Raw genomic sequence first — 17,668 nt, forward strand, 5'->3', positions numbered from 1 at the left:
TTTTTGGTTAAACTTTTTTGGTGACAAATCTTGTAAAAAAATGACAAAAGCAGTGTTAATTGATTATAAAAATGACATAATCTCATTGTTAACACTTTAAAAAAACTTCAAAATTAATTACATCTCCTTTATGGTTTTTTTACACTTTTAAAAACCTTTTTCGTTAATGACCCACATTTATATATTATAATATATTTTTTGTATTATTTTCTTTTGAATTTTAGGTGAAATAAATGACTTCATTGTTGTAAAAATAACAATGCAAAAAAAAAAAAAAAATAAATAAAATAACCCTTAATTTATTTGTTTTGATGATCACTGACAGAGCCGTTGATAAACAAACGGAAATAGAACCTCGGCATTGTAGTGCGGGGCGGGGTTACTCAAAAGACCAATCGGAACCACTGTTGTGCTCTTAAAAATGCGCAGAATCTAAAAAGGCGCCAATCACACAGCTTGAAGTGACGTTAAATATTTGTGCCCGCTTATCCAGTGACGCCTTTCGAACTCACTCGGCCAATGGCGGTTCGCGGCGCAGTGTGTCGTCGTTGGGTGGTTAGAACGAACGTTAGAAGGTTGAGCGAGCAGCAGTCAGTGACAGATGAAGAGGAAGAAAGAGAGCGCGCGCGGCGCATGATGAAATGTCAAAATGGGAGAACAAGTGATGATAACAAGTAACAAGTAAGTGACGCGTTACTTAGGAGTTATTATCATGGTAACTGTGTCAGCGCTGGTGCTCGGTGTCTCGCGGGATGCGGCTGCAGAGGTGATGCGCGTGCAGTGTGTGTGGCGGCTGCGCGAGGGAACAGGAAGCGCCATAGCGAGCTACCAGTCTGTGTTTTGCTGGCATGTACACATCTTCACATCTTTTAGAATAGATATGCGATAAAACAGCATCTGCTGGGGTTGTAAGTGGCCAGATTTGCTTTCTATTGTTTCTTGATCTGATGACATAATGTGTGTGTGTGGTTCTGGTTTCATATAACTTGCTTCTTCTAGTTTATTACCAATGAATGACTGTTGTGAGGATCTGTTGTTGTCAGACTACATATAAACAACGTATTTCATGATCATGATGACAGCTGGCTTATTAAGCCTTAACCTATTAAAAATAATATAATAATTATATGTTATTTCCTAAACATCATTGTGATTTGATCTGCTGCTTGTATTTAAGGATAAAGATTGTATTATGATATATCAGAAGTAAACAAATCCCTTCTTTAATGCTTAATTGTATTAAATGTGCACTTGTATTGTACTTCAGATCTTAAAAGTATATTTAAGAAGCTATACTTACAGATTTTATAATATTAATACAATAAAACGCCATGTAAGTGTGCTTAAAAAGAGTAAACTTTTGATGACTGTTTCGTTGCTTAAAGGATTAGTTCAGCCAAAAATGTATTACTCACCCTGATGTAGTTTCACACCTGTAAGACCTTCATTCATCTTCAGAACACAAATTAAGATATTTTTAATGAAATCTGATTGCTCACTGAGGCCTCTACAGAGAGCAATGCCATCCATCAAGATCCATAAAGCTACTAAAAACATATTCAAATCAGTTCATGTGAGTACAGTGGTTCAATATTAATATTATAAAGCGACGAGAATATTTTTGGTGCGGCAAAAAAACAAAATAATGACTTATTTAGTGATCGCCGATTTCAAAACACTGCTTCAGGAAGCTTCAGAGCGTTATGAATCAGCGTGTCGAATCATGATTCAGATCACGTGTCAAACCGCCAAACTCCTGAAATCACGTGACTTTGGCGCTCCGAACCGCTGATTCGACACACTGATGCATTATGCTCCGAAGCTTCCTGAAACAGTGTTTTGAAATCGGCCATCACTATATAAGTCGTTATTTTGTTTACGACGAGAATATTTTTGCACCAAAAATATTCTCGTCGCTTTATAATATTAATATTGAACCACTGTACTCACATGAACTGATTTAAATATGTTTTTAGTACATTAATGGATCTTGAGAGAGGAAATGTCATTGCTGGCTATGCAGGCCTCATTGAACCATTGGATTTCAACAAAAATATCTTTTGTTGAAAATATAATTTGTGTTCCGAAGATGAACGAAGGTCTTACGGGTGTAAAACTGCATGAGGGTGAGTAATTAATGACATTATTTTAATTTTTGGGTGAACTAACCTTTTAAAGTACATTTTAAGACAGTATATTTTAAATGTAATAAATTGCAGCTTCTTCAACACAAATGTGTAATTACAAATATTTAAATACATGACACACATTTCAATCAATAGAAATTACATTTTTTTTTGTACATGAAAATAGAGGTAATTATGAAATTACATATAAAGATGTACTTCAGTATGTCAAAAAGTAAAACTAAATTTAAACATTTTCATTTTATTGCTAGTAACATGCAATTAAGTTTCCAAAACATTACAGTCAGTTCACACTTATCCTTTTAAAGTCTTTTTAAAAGTATTCTAAAGTGTATTTTTTTTTCACAAGGAAAAACATGGGTGAGAACATTTTTTTTTCTCAACAACAAAACTTATATGCATATAAAATACATATTTTAGGTCCGGTAAAGGGCCACTATTTTTAAACTGGCAAATTGTTTTAAATGCACATCTTAGTTAATATGAGCTGATTAAAAAAAATACATAGGTAAATCATTCTGAAAGTAAAAATAGGCTTTATTTTCTTGGGTGGGTGGCTAATTAGTTAAAGATCTGGGCTGGTAATTGAAAGGTTGTAGATTTCAGCCCTAGTTGCATTGGATAAGTGTCTTTTACATGCATTTACTCTTACGAAATGTATAATATTCTCCATTTTTGTACGCAGCGCTCGCATACAGTCACCGTAGACGGCTGTTTAAGCATGTCCACAGATGACAGCATCTCTGAGGACGTGTCCAGCTCTGTGGCTTTGAGCCACGATCAAATCAGTGCCAATGGCGGGAAAGAGAGTGAGGCGTCCATCGTCTCCTCTGAGGACACCGTATCTGGTCTCCCCGAAGAGGAGCACTCTGCGTCCCACCCCGAGGGCTTCCTTCAGGCGACAGAAGGGGAAAACCGACCCTCCACCACACCAGCATGCAGCATTTCCAACAAAATAAGGTCAGTTTTTTTCATGTGATGCCTTTTGTCTACTGTTACATAGATGTTGTTGTTGATAAGCTGTTTTAAATCCCTCTTGGGTGTATTTTTCCTCGTGTCACATGCTTTAGGAATCTGTGTCTTCGTACTGAGGAGGAGTTCAGCTCAGGGAGAAGTTTGCCGTTCATCAACCCAAGCTCCATAGAGACCCTCCGAGCCCTGGTCCAGGAGATCCAGAGCAGTGGGGAGACCGACCCGGAGATTTGGAAGAACTGTGAGGTGCGCAGATGCCCGAGACACGTCACACTGTCCATTCATTCCCTCATGTGGCGTTATGAAGCAGCCATCATGGCCCAGGTTTCTGGGCCATCAACTGGGGTCTCCCTTAGGAGTCGAGCTGACAACAACAGCCACGCTCGGAGCTGTGGAGAACATCCCACAATGCAGCTGATCCCTGACAACCCAAATTATATCATTTAGAAGTGTCCTAAAGGCCTTTAAAGTTGGCATGAAATTAAAAATCACCCTCTCTATTTTCTAAATGCATATTATAAATCTTAAAGGGTTAGTTCACCCAAAATGAAAATTCTCTCATTAATTACTCACCCTCATGTCGTTCCACATCCGTAAGAACACAAATTAAGATATTTTTTGATGACATCCGAGAGGTAAATGACTTAAAATGTAAATGACTGAAAGTGTTGATTATATTCAGGTCCATTATATAAGGTCCAGAAAGGTACTAAAGACATCGTTAAAACAGTTGACGTGACTGCAGTGGTTCAACCTTAATTTTATGAAGTGACGAGAATACTTTTTGTGCGCAAAAACAAAAAACTTAATTCAACAATCTCTTCTCTTCCCTGTCATTATCCTTACGCAGATGGCGCAGTAAACACAGTGAAGGCTTCCATGTTTTCGTCCGAACGCCGGCTCAGGATTGGCCAAAGTTGATCATGTGATCAGCACGGAACATGCGTGTGATGCTGACGCAGGAGCCAGCCAATAATGAGTTGGCGTTCTGACGTAGAACCTGGAAGCGCTGGACGTAAACGACGCACGAGAATGACACAGAAGAGAAGAGATTGTTGAATTAAAAAAGTTGTTATTTTAGTTTTGTTTTTGCGCACAAAAAGTATTCTCGTCCCTTCATAAAATTTAAGGTTGAACCACTGCAGTCACGTCGACTGTTTTAATGATGTCTTTAGTACCTTTCTGGACCTTGAAAGTGTTGATTATATTGCTGTCTATGGACGAGTCATATACCTCTCAGATTTCATCAAAAATATCTTAATTTGTGTTCTGAAGATGAACGAAGGTCTTACGGGTGTGGAACAACATGAGGGTGAGTAATTAATGACAGAGTTTTCATTTTTTGGTGAACTAACCCTTTAATAGTTATGCACCGAAATTAAAACTGAAACCGAAATTAAAGATTTCATTTAGCTGAAAACTGAAACCAAAAATAAATGTATTTAATTAATCAGTTAATTAATCATCTTTATTTAATAATTAACACCCGTTGTATATAAACATTTACATTGCACATAAGGCAGTTTTTATAATCCTTTTTATAATTTTTTAAAAAATCTTTATAATCTTTTTAACTATAAATGTATATTTCTACTCATTTGTTGTTGAAATATAAACATTTAAATGGTGGCTTGTTTTTATGACGGATTTATTCAAACAGTTAATAATGAAGTCGACAGATTAAGTAAAAATATAATAAATATGTAATATAGGGCATACATTTATCAAAATGCTCCTCTCTAGCTGACTAACGATTCTTTTAGTATGTCACAATACAGCAGAAAAGATATTTCGCTACTTCTGTTAATGTGCTGAGATTGTCCACATGGCAATCACATTTCTGTTGTTGTTTTTTATGTGAGATTGGCAGTAGAACTTTCCCATTGAATCCTCTACTTGCTCATCTAACTAAAACGCACCAATTTGTCTGTCTTATCTTTTCCTTCATTTGCATCCACAGAATCTGTTTTTATCCTCTTATTAAAAAGCAGACAACATAATAGTGACCATGTGTTTTCTTATTCAAACAGGGCCGGTGGCTTCATCTCTTTCAGTTGGTGGAAAAGCAATATCAAGAGCAAATCCTTGCACAGCAGGAGCAGTACCAGTGCCAGATACAGGTATGTTTCTCAGAGGAACTGACTGGACTGTACCAAGTTATTGTGTGCGTGTTCATGTTGCCGAGGATTCAAGTGTTGTGCTTTGTATCTGATGCTGACAAGATGCTTCAGTGTGTTTCCAAAAAAAAAAAAAAAAGTCCCCCTGTAATCAATAATTGTATTCCTTAAAACTCATCTTTGACTACTAAAATGACATTCAAATGTTTTTCTTGAAAAAAAAATCTTAAAATAGTCTTAAAATAGCTTGAATGTAACTCTACACCTATGCCTCATTTAGTATATGTGATTCTATGAATATGCAAATTAGCCCCGCCTCCATTTACTCACACCAGTTCAGAGATCCACTCGTTGACGATCACGTTGATGTGATTGATTACAACAGTGGATCTCAAACCTGTCCTGGGGACCCCCCCACCACTACACATTTTACATGTCACCCTCATCTAACACACCTGATTCAAGTCATCAGCTAATTAGTAGAGACTGCAAGAGTTGAATTGGGTGTGTTAGATGAGGGAGACATGCAAAATGTGCAGTGGACAGGTCCCCAGGACAGGTTTGGGAACCACTGGGTTACAAGATAGTTTGCGATGTCAAAAACATCAGTGATTTCAGTGTGTTTTTGAGACGGTCTTTGGTTCACTGCCGTTTTAAAGAGAAAATACTCAGCAATGGTGTTGACATTAATTTTTTACATGGTTTGTCTTAAAGGTGCCCTAGAACGCATTTTCACAAGATGTAATATAAGTCTAAGGTGCCCCCTGAATGTGTCTGTGAAGTTTCAGCTCAAAATACCCCATAGATTTTTTTTAATAAATTTTTTTAACTGCCTATTTTGGGGCATCATTATAAATGTGCCGATTCAGTGCGCGGCCCCTTTAAATCCTTGCGCTCCCCGCCCCCAAGCTCTCGACTCTATATACATTGCATAAACAAAGTTCACACAGCTAATATAACCCTCAAAATGGATCTTTACAAAATGTTCGTCATTCATGCTGCATGCATGCATCAGATCATGTGAGTATAGTATTTATTTGGATGTTTACATTTGATTCTGAATGAGTTTGAGGCTATGCTCCGTGGCTAACAGGCTAAAGCTAACATTACACACTGTTGGAGAGATTTAAAAAGAATGAAGTTGTGTTTATGAATTATACAGACTGCAAGTGTTTAAAAATGAAAATAGCGACGGCTTTTATATCCGTGAATACAATAATAAACGATGGTAACTTTACCCACATTTAACAGTACATTAGTAACATGCTAACGAAACATTTAGAAAGACAATTTACAAATATCACTAAAAATATAATGATATCATGGATCATGTCAGTTATTATTGCACCATCTGCCATTTTTCGCTGTTTTCCTTGCTTGCTTACCTAGTCTGATGATTCAGCTGTGCACAGCTCCAGACGTTAATACTGGCTGCCCTTGTGTAATGCCTTGAACGTGAGCTGGCATATGCAAATATTGGGGGCGTACATATTAATGATCCCGACTGTTATGTAACAGTCGGTGTTATGTTGAGATTCGCCTGTTCTTCTGAGGTCTTTTAAACAAATGAGATTTACATAAGGAGGAGGAAACAATGGTGTTTGAGACTCACTGTATGTCATTTCCATGTACTGAACTCTTGTTATTCAAGTATGCCACGGTAAATTCAATTTTCCATTCTATGGCACCTTTAAAGCATATTAAAAACACCACATAGACATATAAACATTTAAAAACTTGATTTTCACCACAGGGGGTCTTTAAGAACAAATAATAACAATGGTATTAATTTGACAGTGCAACTGTAAAATTACAGTAGTCTTAATTTTCAGTCGGTAAACCATTAAGCTTTTAGTTTGCCGGAAAACTGCAGGGAGACTTTAAAGCTTCTCTTATGTTGACAACAGATTTTATGGTTTAATAAACGATTTTTGATTTATAGTTTGCGTAATCTCTCAGCTTGATGTTATGCATTGTTCTGTTCAGAAATCTTTGCTTTTTTTACGCAACACAACTATGTGTATTGCAACAAGTGGCGCTGATGCAGGCATTTGCATAAACCGTCATCTTCTGTGCTTAGTTTGACAAACACATGCTTTGAGATTCTTTCTGAGCTGTTTAGTTAAAATTTAGCTAAACTAACTATATAACACATGCAGTTCATATACATACATTTAAAGGGGACCTATTATGCAAAATTCACTTTTATAAGGTGTTTGAACACAGATGTGTGTAAACAACCAGCCTATAATGGTAAAAAATCCACCCACTCCTTTTTTTATAATCGCCATAAATCATAAGCAGTGTCTCCAAATGAGCGGTTCCAAATTTGCCCCTACTCTTACGTAAGCCCCGCCCACGACAGGCATGGAATCTGCCTTATTAGCTTAGCTCCTCCCCTCAGTGAGCTGTACACAGTCCGCCATGTTTATCTCCTCGCCAGAGCATTTAACAGCAGCATTCAATTAAGAAATGTATTCTTATTAAAACTGTTAAAGTTATTTAATCAAGAGCAGTGAATGATTTTCTGTTTTTCTTTTGTTGTTTGGTTCATATTAACAGCAGCAGGTTCTGTATATTTCGCTGCTGTCACTTTAATTCACAGATCTAATACACACATGTGATTTCTTTCCCTGCTGTTTACATAACCGACTGTGTTTGTGAACTTTGTGTGTTTTTAACATAACCTTGTGTGTATTTGACGGTTTAAGCACAATAAGATGTGTAAGAGAAATCAGTTTAATACTCATGGGATGCACCGTCTGACAGCCAGCTTTTTGTGCGCGTGCTTCAGATGTGTGCGCTCAGAAAACCATATATCAGAAGTTTAGACTGTTTAAACACTTGCAAATAACTTTAATGATGACGAAGAACTGCAATGTCATGATACTGTGGCCGCTATAGAGATGATAATCAAAACCAAACAGATGTTTGTAAGTTTTTGGCAGAGTATCCGAGGCACGAGCTGTACAGGCTCCGCCCTCTTCTGGATAGGGGGTGGGGAGCAGCAGCTCATTTGCATTTAAAGTGACATGCACGAAAACAAAATGTTTTTCCTTCCACTCAAAAATGGGCATTTTCAACATTGTATAATAAATGATCTATAGGGTATTTTGAGCTGAAACTTAACTGGGGATACCAGAGACTAATATTACATTTTTTTAAAGTAAACTATCAGTTCAATACTGAGATTGATTAACACTTCAGTGATGCAAGACAGCATGTTAACTGTGCTTGCAATATCATGTCTACTCCATGCTTGTCATTTGCGTTTGTGTACTTTAGTTGTACAGTGTGTTTCTGGTCTTAATCTGAAAGAAGATTCGTCTTAACTCAAATAATAAATGTTTGTTCTGTCTTGATGTTCTTGCATGTTTTCTTCCAGCTCATACAGGATGAAATTAAGGCGTTAGTGCAGTTACAGAACCGCCAAATCAGCACACAGACGCACTCTCTGGAGCCTGGTAAGATCCACAAGCCTCTAGAGGACCCGGCGGCTGAGAACACCTTCATGTCGTCGGCTGCAAGACCTCTGTCACATCCCCAGCTCACCGTTCACCCTCAGGAGAGCTCGGAGGAGGGGATGGTTACTGTGCTGAGCAGTGGATATGGGACTCTTTCCACCTGGGAGCATGGCTTAGAAACAGCGCGGCCCAGTTCCACAGAGGGGAGGGATGAGGCGCTGTGGTCCCCAAACCAGCAGGATGGCAGTCTTACACCGTCCCCTATACCTGACACAAGCCCAGTGGGCCAGAACCCGCTGAGCAGAACCATCACAGCCAGCGACAAACTCCAGACGCCTGCGACGATCGCACCCGTTACCCCAACCGATAGACAGAGAGTAATAAGGTAAACTTGCAGTTGGTTAAGTATGATTGGAGTCATCAAAAGTGAAATGACACAAATGAGGAATTATATTTGTCTAAAACCAATTTAAAAGATTTTACCATGAGCCTTTAGAAAATGTAAACGTATTTAAGATCAATGAGAAATTCACTTAGTTCTGTCAAATGCGTCATTGAGTAAGGTTTTAAAATGAGATTATGTGGTTTTTATTATAAATTAACACTGCTTTTGTCATTTTTTACAAGATTTGTGACCAAAAAAGTCATTTGGTTTAACCAAAATTTCTGTTTTACCGTGACACTTTGTACCGAATGACGATATTTTCGAACATGCTAACAGGCTGTTTCGCAAAAGGACATCAAACATTTTATATTTAGTATAAATTTTTAAAATATTACAACATTTTCCATGTTTTATGCGGTTGTACCAAATGCCTGATGTTTCGGGACATGTTATAGCATGTGAAAACATGAACTATTTTTCAAATAGTTAAGAGAGAGTTAGTTACTTTGCTTCACAACCATGTGGTCCTTTGCAGGTGATGTCACATCCTGTCACATGATATTGACTTGATCCAAAATGGTCCCTTTAAATTGGTCCAAATGACATCAATGAAATTGATTTTTCCAGACATTCTTTCTCATAACAACGCGACACCTTCTACACATAATTTTAATATCATTTTGCACTATGTTGCAATATGATTTTATAAAATCATGCCAGAATAAAAAATATATACATTTTAAGATATTTTAAGATATTTTAATCACAAATGAAATGGCTGTACAGGGAGTGCAGAATTATTAGGCAAGTTGATTTTCTGATCATATTTTTTTCCCAAGCACATTTTACCAATTCCAATCCACATCAATCTTAATAACTACTATTAATATTGTTTTTAATCATTTATAAGTGATATATAATTGTTCATGTAGGCTGGAAATGAAAAATGCCTTATATTCAGGTGTGCAGAATTATTAGGCAAGTTTTCTTTTACAGGCAAAATGAGCCAAAAAAGAGATTTAACTCAGACTGAAAAGTCAAAAATTATTAAATACTCATGAGAAGGACGCAATACTAATGCAATACTAGAAATTGCAAAGTTAAAGCATGACCAAGGGACAGCAAAATGCTCATTGGGTCAGCGGGGTCAGACAAAAACAGGTGGAAAAGAAAAGACACATGTTAACTGCAAAATAATTAAGAATTATGTGTGAAACCATCAGGAACCCTTTAGTCTCCAGCGCCACCATTTTCCAGAACTGCAACCTACCTGGAGTCTCCAGAAGTGCAAGGTCTCAGGATCTCAGAGACTTAGGTTAGCTAAAGAATCCTAAAAAATGACCCGCACTTGATAAGAATCACAAGCTGAAGTGTTATAAAATACATGAAGACTGGGTTTTAATAGGGCTTATAAACAGACAGCTTGAGAGTGACTCCTGAAGGACCAGCACCACATCCTCTTGTACCACTGTTTGAAGAATTTATCTTCCAGAATCTGGCAGTAAGTTTTGGAAGATCATTTTTAGTCCATCTCTGCAAGACAGACATTTCAGGATAAGAGATGGACTAAAAGTGAACTCAAACACCTTACTGCCAGATTCTGGATAAATTCTTCAAACAGTGGTACAAGAGGATGTGGTGGTCCATCTGGTCCATCAGGAGTCATTCTCAAAGGCCTATAAAAACCCAGTCTTCATGTATTTTATAACTGTCTATAAGGCCTATAAAAACCCAGTCTTCATGTATTTTATAACAAGTGCTTCAGCTTGTGATTCTTATCAAGTGCTAACCTAAGGTCATTTTTTAGGATTCTTTAGCTAACCTAAGTCTCTGAGATCCTGAGACCTTGCACTTCTGGAAAATGGTGGCGCTGGACTCCAGGTAGGTTGCAGTTCTGGAAAATGGTGGCGCTGGAGACTAAAGGGTTCCTGATGGTTTCACACTTAATTCTTCACCTTAATTCTTAATTTTTTTGCAGTTAACATGTGTCTTTTCTTTTCCACCTGTTTTTGTCTGACCCCGCTGACCCAATGAGCATTTTGCTGTCCCTTGGTCATGCTTTAACTTTGCAATTTCTAGTATTGCATTAGTATTGCGTCCTTCTCATGAGTATTTAATAATTTTTGACTTTTCAGTCTGAGTTAAATCTCTTTTTTGGCTCATTTTGCCTGTAAAAGAAAACTTGCCTAATAATTCTGCACACCTGAATATAAGGCATTTTTCATTTCCAGCCTTCATGAACAATTATATATCACTTATAAATGATTAAAAACAATATTAATAGTAGTTATTAAGATTGATGTGGATTGGAATTGGTAAAATGTGCTTGGGAAAAAAATATGATCAGAAAATCAACTTGCCTAATAATTCTGCACTCCCTGTATTGGCCTTTGGACAGTTAAACCGAATGACCTTTTGACACTTCAAAATCTTTAAAATACCTTTATATGTAGCAAAATCTAATTAAAACCTTTTAGATTCAATAAAAGAAATCTAGTTGTACCACCGTACATACTATGTCATATGTCATATCTTTGTTTTTTATTATTATTGAGGTCTTTGGACAAAAACAATTACCTTCACGTCATTTACCCATTTAAACTTTTGACTGTAATGTTCCTATCTATTTTCTAAATGCATATTATAGATCTTAAGAGTTATGCACCGAAATTAAAACCGAAATTAAAGATTTCATGAAACCAAAATTTAAAGTTTAATTAATCAGTTCATTAATCAGCTTTATTTAATAATCAACAATTTACACTGCACATAAGGTAGTTTTTACATCATCTTTTTAACTATAAAATTATGTTTTTACTTCAGTTTGTTTTGGCGTATAAACATTTAAATGGTGGCTGTTGTAATAACTTGTTTTCATGACTAATTTATTCAAACATACAGTGTATAATGGAGACAATAGGTTAAGTAAAATATAACAAGTATGTAATATATTGCATATATTTGTCAGAATGCTTCTCTCTGAGTTATATTTTAAATAAATGTTTACTTAAATCCAGTCAAATGTGTTTAAACATTTGACTATAATGTTTTAATACACAATAACTATTGTTGTAGTCAGTGTTGTTATCATTAACTAAAACTAAACTATTAAAAACAATTTTATTAACTGAAAAAAAATGTAATATAAATATAAAAAACTTATGATGAAGTATTGATGAAAAACTTAAACTAAACTTTACATTTTTTTTTAGAAATGTTAACTTGGCAACTAACTGATACAAGTGCTACAATTACTAACTGAAATTAAAGTAAAACTGAAATGAAAATAAATGAAAACTATTTATATATAACCTTAGAAATATTTATTAAAATACATAAAAATGACAAAAAAAGCATAAAAAATGACAAAATTAAGCTAAAATTAAAAATGAAAATTGTAAATATAAACTCAATAAAAACTGTTTAATTTTAACACTTTTTAATTTTTTTTTATAACATTGTGTTGTTTATATGTTGTGTAGTCAACCTCTGACCTCCTGGGCCCAAAGGCAAAAACACAGACCGAGAAAGAACCGAACGGCACAAAACCGGACGTCACATGTGGAGGAGCGAGACAAGAGCACAGCAGGAGCAGGATCTCCTAAGGAGCACACCGATCATTTACCTGATGTAAGCAAATATTAATATTGAATGATCGTTTGTTTTTCGTTCTTTTAATACCCATGAGATATCTGTGGAAGCTTATTTTTTTACTAATTTAAGCAGTAAATTCTTCTTTGAATGTCCTTCCATCTTTACTTCTGTATATAATATTTTCTATACTATTTTGATGACTGATTTCACTTTCTAAATTTAAAGGCATGTGAATTTAAATGTCTGTCATGCATCGTTTGCATCTCTTGACATCTAAATTGTGCATCTTTTGCTGTTTCAGAGATTTGTTTCAGAGACGAAGCATCACTGTTCTTCTTAATGTTCATAGAGGCCTCTGTGTGCATTTAGAAATTTCTTTCTGAATATAATAAACATCTTTTTTCTGGCTTTTCCCCCAGCGTGGATGCAGTGCAGCCTCCATGAACCCATTGCCTCTAAGGAGAAGTGACAGTCTGGTGTCTGAAGCCTCAGGTAACACGTTTCACTAAGAATCAAGCTCCACTGTCTGTCTAACAGCACACTGTAGGAATGTTATTGTGATCGGGTGATTTTGTGGGATTGTAATGTTATATTTGAAGAGGTTTTCAATTAGTGGTTGAGACTGAAGTCATTTCTGATGATTGTGAAATTGCTGTTAACATATTCTGTTTAATTTGACAGGCCTCTCTTACTGGAAGCTGGATGAGAGTGAGTTATACCGCCCTCTACCTGACAACTTTGAAAGTGCTTCCTTCGTCCTAATGCAGGTAAATTGTTATTAAATAAATTTAAAGTCAGTTAACTCATTCATTTTAAGTAAAACTCATTATTATCTTTTTATTATGGGACAAAACATATAATGCAATGCAAAACAATGATGATTGTGAGATGAACAAATAAACATTCCTCAAAAGCCTGATGGATCATATTTGATACTCACATTTTAACAGGATTTTTATTTTAAAAAAAAAAATTATATATGGATAATCAAGTAAACATAAGTTGCTTCAATCCAGTAAGTGTTCATCTTGAAATATTACTAAAAATATAAAAGTTATTCATATGTTTACTTTATAGAAATTAAGATTTCACACGAATCTGAATGTGGATGTTTTTACAGTTATACTAAAAGGTCCTTTAGTTTCTATAAAAGTATTAACTATCAATCAGACAGACGACAGAAGGCATGTCGAAGATTATTTACAGCATGTTTTTAAGCAAAGTTTTGATAATGTTGGTGATTTAGAGGCCTTAAAGGGGACCTATAATGCTCCTTTTCACAAGATGTAATGTAAGTCTCTGGTGTCCCTCTGGTGTCTGTGAAGTTTAAGCTCAAAATAGCCCACAGATCATTTTTTATAGCTTGTCAAATTTGCCCCTATTTGGGTGCGAGGAAAAACGCACCGTTTTTGTGTGTGTCCCTTTAAATGCAAATGAGCTGCTGCTCCCGGCCCCTTTTCCAGAAGAGGGCGGAGCTTTAACAGCTCAACAACAACAAAGCTGGAGAATCTCACGCAGCCAAAATGAGGATTGTCAGTAACGGTGTTCAGCCTTACATTGTTCAAACCGGAGTCGACACTGATGGAGAGACTCAGGAAGAAGTTACAACTTTTAGAATGAAACTGGACGTTTCTGAATGATTAGTGGATAAATTTATGCAGTTGCTGTGGAGTTGATTCAACTCATCCACTAGCATGTGGCGTCATGTTAATCTTTTGTGTTGAATTGACCCTCGTTTGTGAAGCAGTCCGGCGTAAAATGACGGCATGGCAACAACACTCTACTACATCAACTCTTCCTACTTTCTAAACCAGCCTAAAATGGCCTCATCCCCTTTGTTGCATGTTCTCGAGGGCAGGGTTTATGTAAATTAGTCCTTACCAGCTGTTTGTTGTAGTCCTTAAACAGTGAATTCTGTAAAAAAAAACATCTCGCTTTGCATTTAACTTTGAGAATCATAACTTTGCAGATGTTGTTTATGCTCAAACAGCAACATTACACACTAACTAAAGTTAAAAAAGTGAACCTTTAAAATTTGCATAACAAATATGATACAGTAGGCTAAGTCTGTACTACTGAACACAGTGAGCTTTGCTCCATGTCTCTTTGAATGCAGTTGTTATTCTGTTGCACACAGACTCCAGATGAGAACCGTCTGTCTCTGCGGGAGATCTACCAGAGCAAGAGAGCAGATCCCAAAGGCCACGAGTGGGACTCCTTAATCAACTCGTCCACCTCGTCTCCTCAGGTGAGAGCAGAGCCAATTAAGACAAGAATTAATTAAGGAGCAAAATGTCTAGTGTCATCCCTCACCTGTTGCTCCCTCACCCAGGTGTTGACTCTGGACTCCACGGTGCATGTGAAGCACTCGGATCGCACGTCAGGCTTCACGTCGCCGTCCCACTTCAGCAGTCCTTCTGCGCATGTCCGGGCCTGTCCTAGCAGCAGCGACGCACCCGTCAGTCCCGACTCCATGGCCCTGCGCAGCCACAGTGACACCGACTGCATCTCCAACGCCAGCAGTCTGTCTGCACAGCAGGCGCCAGACCGGACGTCTCCCTCCCCGTCTGCACTGAGAGCAAACCAGGCCAACAGTGAAGATGAGGGCAGCCACACTGCCACGGTCACCGTACAGCCCAGAGGACCGTCTGCTCAAGAGATGTACAAGCTGAACAGAAGCAGCCCAGGGACAGGCAATGGGAAGCTGGAGCGGAAGACCTCGCTGGAGGACCCAGTCGTCCTCTCGCTGTAAGAGTCCTTTAAAATCCCTCTAAAGTCAACATGACATTTACAACTTATTAATTGGGGCTGCCCTCGACTACAGATTTTTCTGTTCGACTAGTAGTTGTTCAGTTAAGAGATTAGTGTATATTAAAGCATTAGTTCACTTCAGAATGAACATTTCCTGATAATTTACTCACCCCCATGTCATCCAAGATGTTTATGTCTTTCTTTCTTCAGTCGAAAAGAAATTAAGGTTTTTGAGGAAAACATTCCAGGATTATTTTCAATATTGTGGACTTCAACGGGTTGAAGCAGTTTCAGTGCAGCTTCAAAGGGCTCTACATGATCCCAGATGAGGAATAAGGGACTTGTCTAGCAAAACGATTTGTCATTTTCTTAAAAAAAATAATACTTTTTAACCACAAATTCTCATCTTGCACTGCTATGCGATGCGCCACACATTACGTAATCACGTTGGAAAGGTCACGCATGACGTAGGTCACGGTAGGGTGAAAACTCCATCTCATTTTCTTCTCTAACTTCAAGATCGTTCAAGGCCATTTGACTTGGTCTTTGCACGCTCGCTCTGTAGACACTGGATCGGTACTTCCGCCTACATCACGCGTGACCTTTCCAACATGATTACGTAATGCGTGGCGCATCGCAGAGCAGTGCAAGACGAGCATTTGTGGTTGTCATTATTATTTTCCCTTACCATATGGCCTTGGTTGCATCAGCAGAACAATGTGAATGTTTGTAAGTGGAGAAAGTTATTGTGTTCCTTTTATTTTTATTTTTATCACTAATTCATGCTCCTTATAATCGCATTCAGAAGGCATTTATCAGTTTCTTTAATTCAGGGCATTTATATCTTCATGTATGGAACAGATTAGAGCACAGATTATTTGGGTCAAGTTTTGATTTCATGATGCCTTTTAGCTTCCTCACTGTCCTTAGACAAATATGTACACTACCATTTAAAAGTTTGGGGTCAGTGACATTTTTTTTTTTTTTTTTTTTTTTTTAAGAGAAATTAATACATGTAGTGAACAGATGAACAGGTTTAATTTAGGTTTTTACTCGCATATAAACATTGATCAGTGAACATAAACAGAAACTCAACCCAGCCTGAATGACGTGCGAAAACAAACCTCTTGCGGAAGCTCAAATGTGCAGCGTAACACACGAGAACGAAGCTCATTGGTTCTCGCACGCGTCAAGCAAGCATGCTTGAGTTTCCGTTTGCCACAACTGATGTGTGAGTTGATAATTGTCACATACGTCACATGCATGTGAATATAAGCCTAAATTCAATATAATGCAAATCGAGTCTCTTCAGAAAATTTGGACTAAACCCCTCGATTCGTATGGATTAGTTTTATGATCTCTTTAATGAACTTTTTGAAGTGACAAAGTTGCAATTGCGTAGACTGTCTATGGAGGGACAGAAATCTCTCAGATTTCATCAAAAATAACTTAATTTGTGTTCCGAAGATGAACGAAAGTTTTACGGGTTTGGATCGACATGAGGGTGAGAAATTAATTTTAATTTTTGGTTGTGAACTAACCCTTTAAGATGTTTAAGGATCATCTTTTGAGTGTTTTATTGAACCTAACCAATGCTATTTGTTGTATCCACCATCTGATATGCCACACTAACTCCTTGGTTGGTCTAATCTTGCTAGTTTGAGACAGAACCTGAGAGAGAAACATGCCCGCCACATAGCCGATCTCAGAGCGTACTATGAAGCAGAGATCAGTGCCCTGAAGGAAAAGCTGGATCTGGTAAATTTGCCTCTTGACATGGAGAAAAGCAACCAGATCCTGCTTGAGAGGTGAGAAACAAGACGCTGCTGTTTTGTAGGATTGCATACAATGTTCCAGATTGGTGTCCACCAATATTAGCATTTTTTTTTGTTATCAGTAACTGTCTGATATTGTCAGCTGTTAATATTAATTCAAACAGTAGGTTTCAAATGTATTGTTTTTACAGAACATTATAATGTTTTGATGCCCCATTTCTCTTTAAAAATGTAAAATATACATGACGAATTCCATATTGGTTAGTACTAGCCAAACATAAATATCATTAGCCATTATTTCTATATTAAGTGTCTGCTTCATTGTTTCAGACTGCATAATGAACTTTATTAAGCAAATAATGAATAACTAGTAGGTCTGATGTGGTATATTGATATATCTGGCTCTTTCTTCAGCCTGTTTTGTATCTGCGCTCACATCAGCGCAGTGAGTCTGGTGACATCT

At 37.0% G+C, this 17,668-nt stretch overlaps 1 protein-coding gene across 2 annotated transcripts in view; it reads left to right on the forward strand.

Annotated features, from left to right (window-relative positions):
• The first annotated feature begins 477 nt into the window (after positions 1 to 477).
• LOC125262451 (M-phase phosphoprotein 9) overlaps positions 478 to 17,668 on the forward strand; it is a 30,094-nt gene continuing 12,903 nt past the window's right edge. The window contains exons 1-11 of one of the 2 annotated variants that reach the window (XM_048181227.1): positions 478 to 681; positions 2,833 to 3,107; positions 3,218 to 3,365; positions 5,150 to 5,239; positions 8,622 to 9,085; positions 12,568 to 12,715; positions 13,099 to 13,171; positions 13,361 to 13,446; positions 14,817 to 14,927; positions 15,012 to 15,427; positions 17,089 to 17,238. In XM_048181227.1, coding sequence (XP_048037184.1) covers positions 2,869 to 3,107; positions 3,218 to 3,365; positions 5,150 to 5,239; positions 8,622 to 9,085; positions 12,568 to 12,715; positions 13,099 to 13,171; positions 13,361 to 13,446; positions 14,817 to 14,927; positions 15,012 to 15,427; positions 17,089 to 17,238 — 1,925 coding nt within the window. In that variant the 5' untranslated portion in view covers positions 478 to 681; positions 2,833 to 2,868. Of the gene's footprint in view, positions 682 to 765; positions 909 to 2,832; positions 3,108 to 3,217; positions 3,366 to 5,149; positions 5,240 to 8,621; positions 9,086 to 12,567; positions 12,716 to 13,098; positions 13,172 to 13,360; positions 13,447 to 14,816; positions 14,928 to 15,011; positions 15,428 to 17,088; positions 17,239 to 17,668 lie in introns of those variants that run through there. The other variant, XM_048181228.1, reaches the window with a different exon arrangement.

The sequence above is a fragment of the Megalobrama amblycephala genome, linkage group LG2, assembly GCF_018812025.1.
Source record: "Megalobrama amblycephala isolate DHTTF-2021 linkage group LG2, ASM1881202v1, whole genome shotgun sequence".
Taxonomy (NCBI): domain Eukaryota; kingdom Metazoa; phylum Chordata; class Actinopteri; order Cypriniformes; family Xenocyprididae; genus Megalobrama; species Megalobrama amblycephala.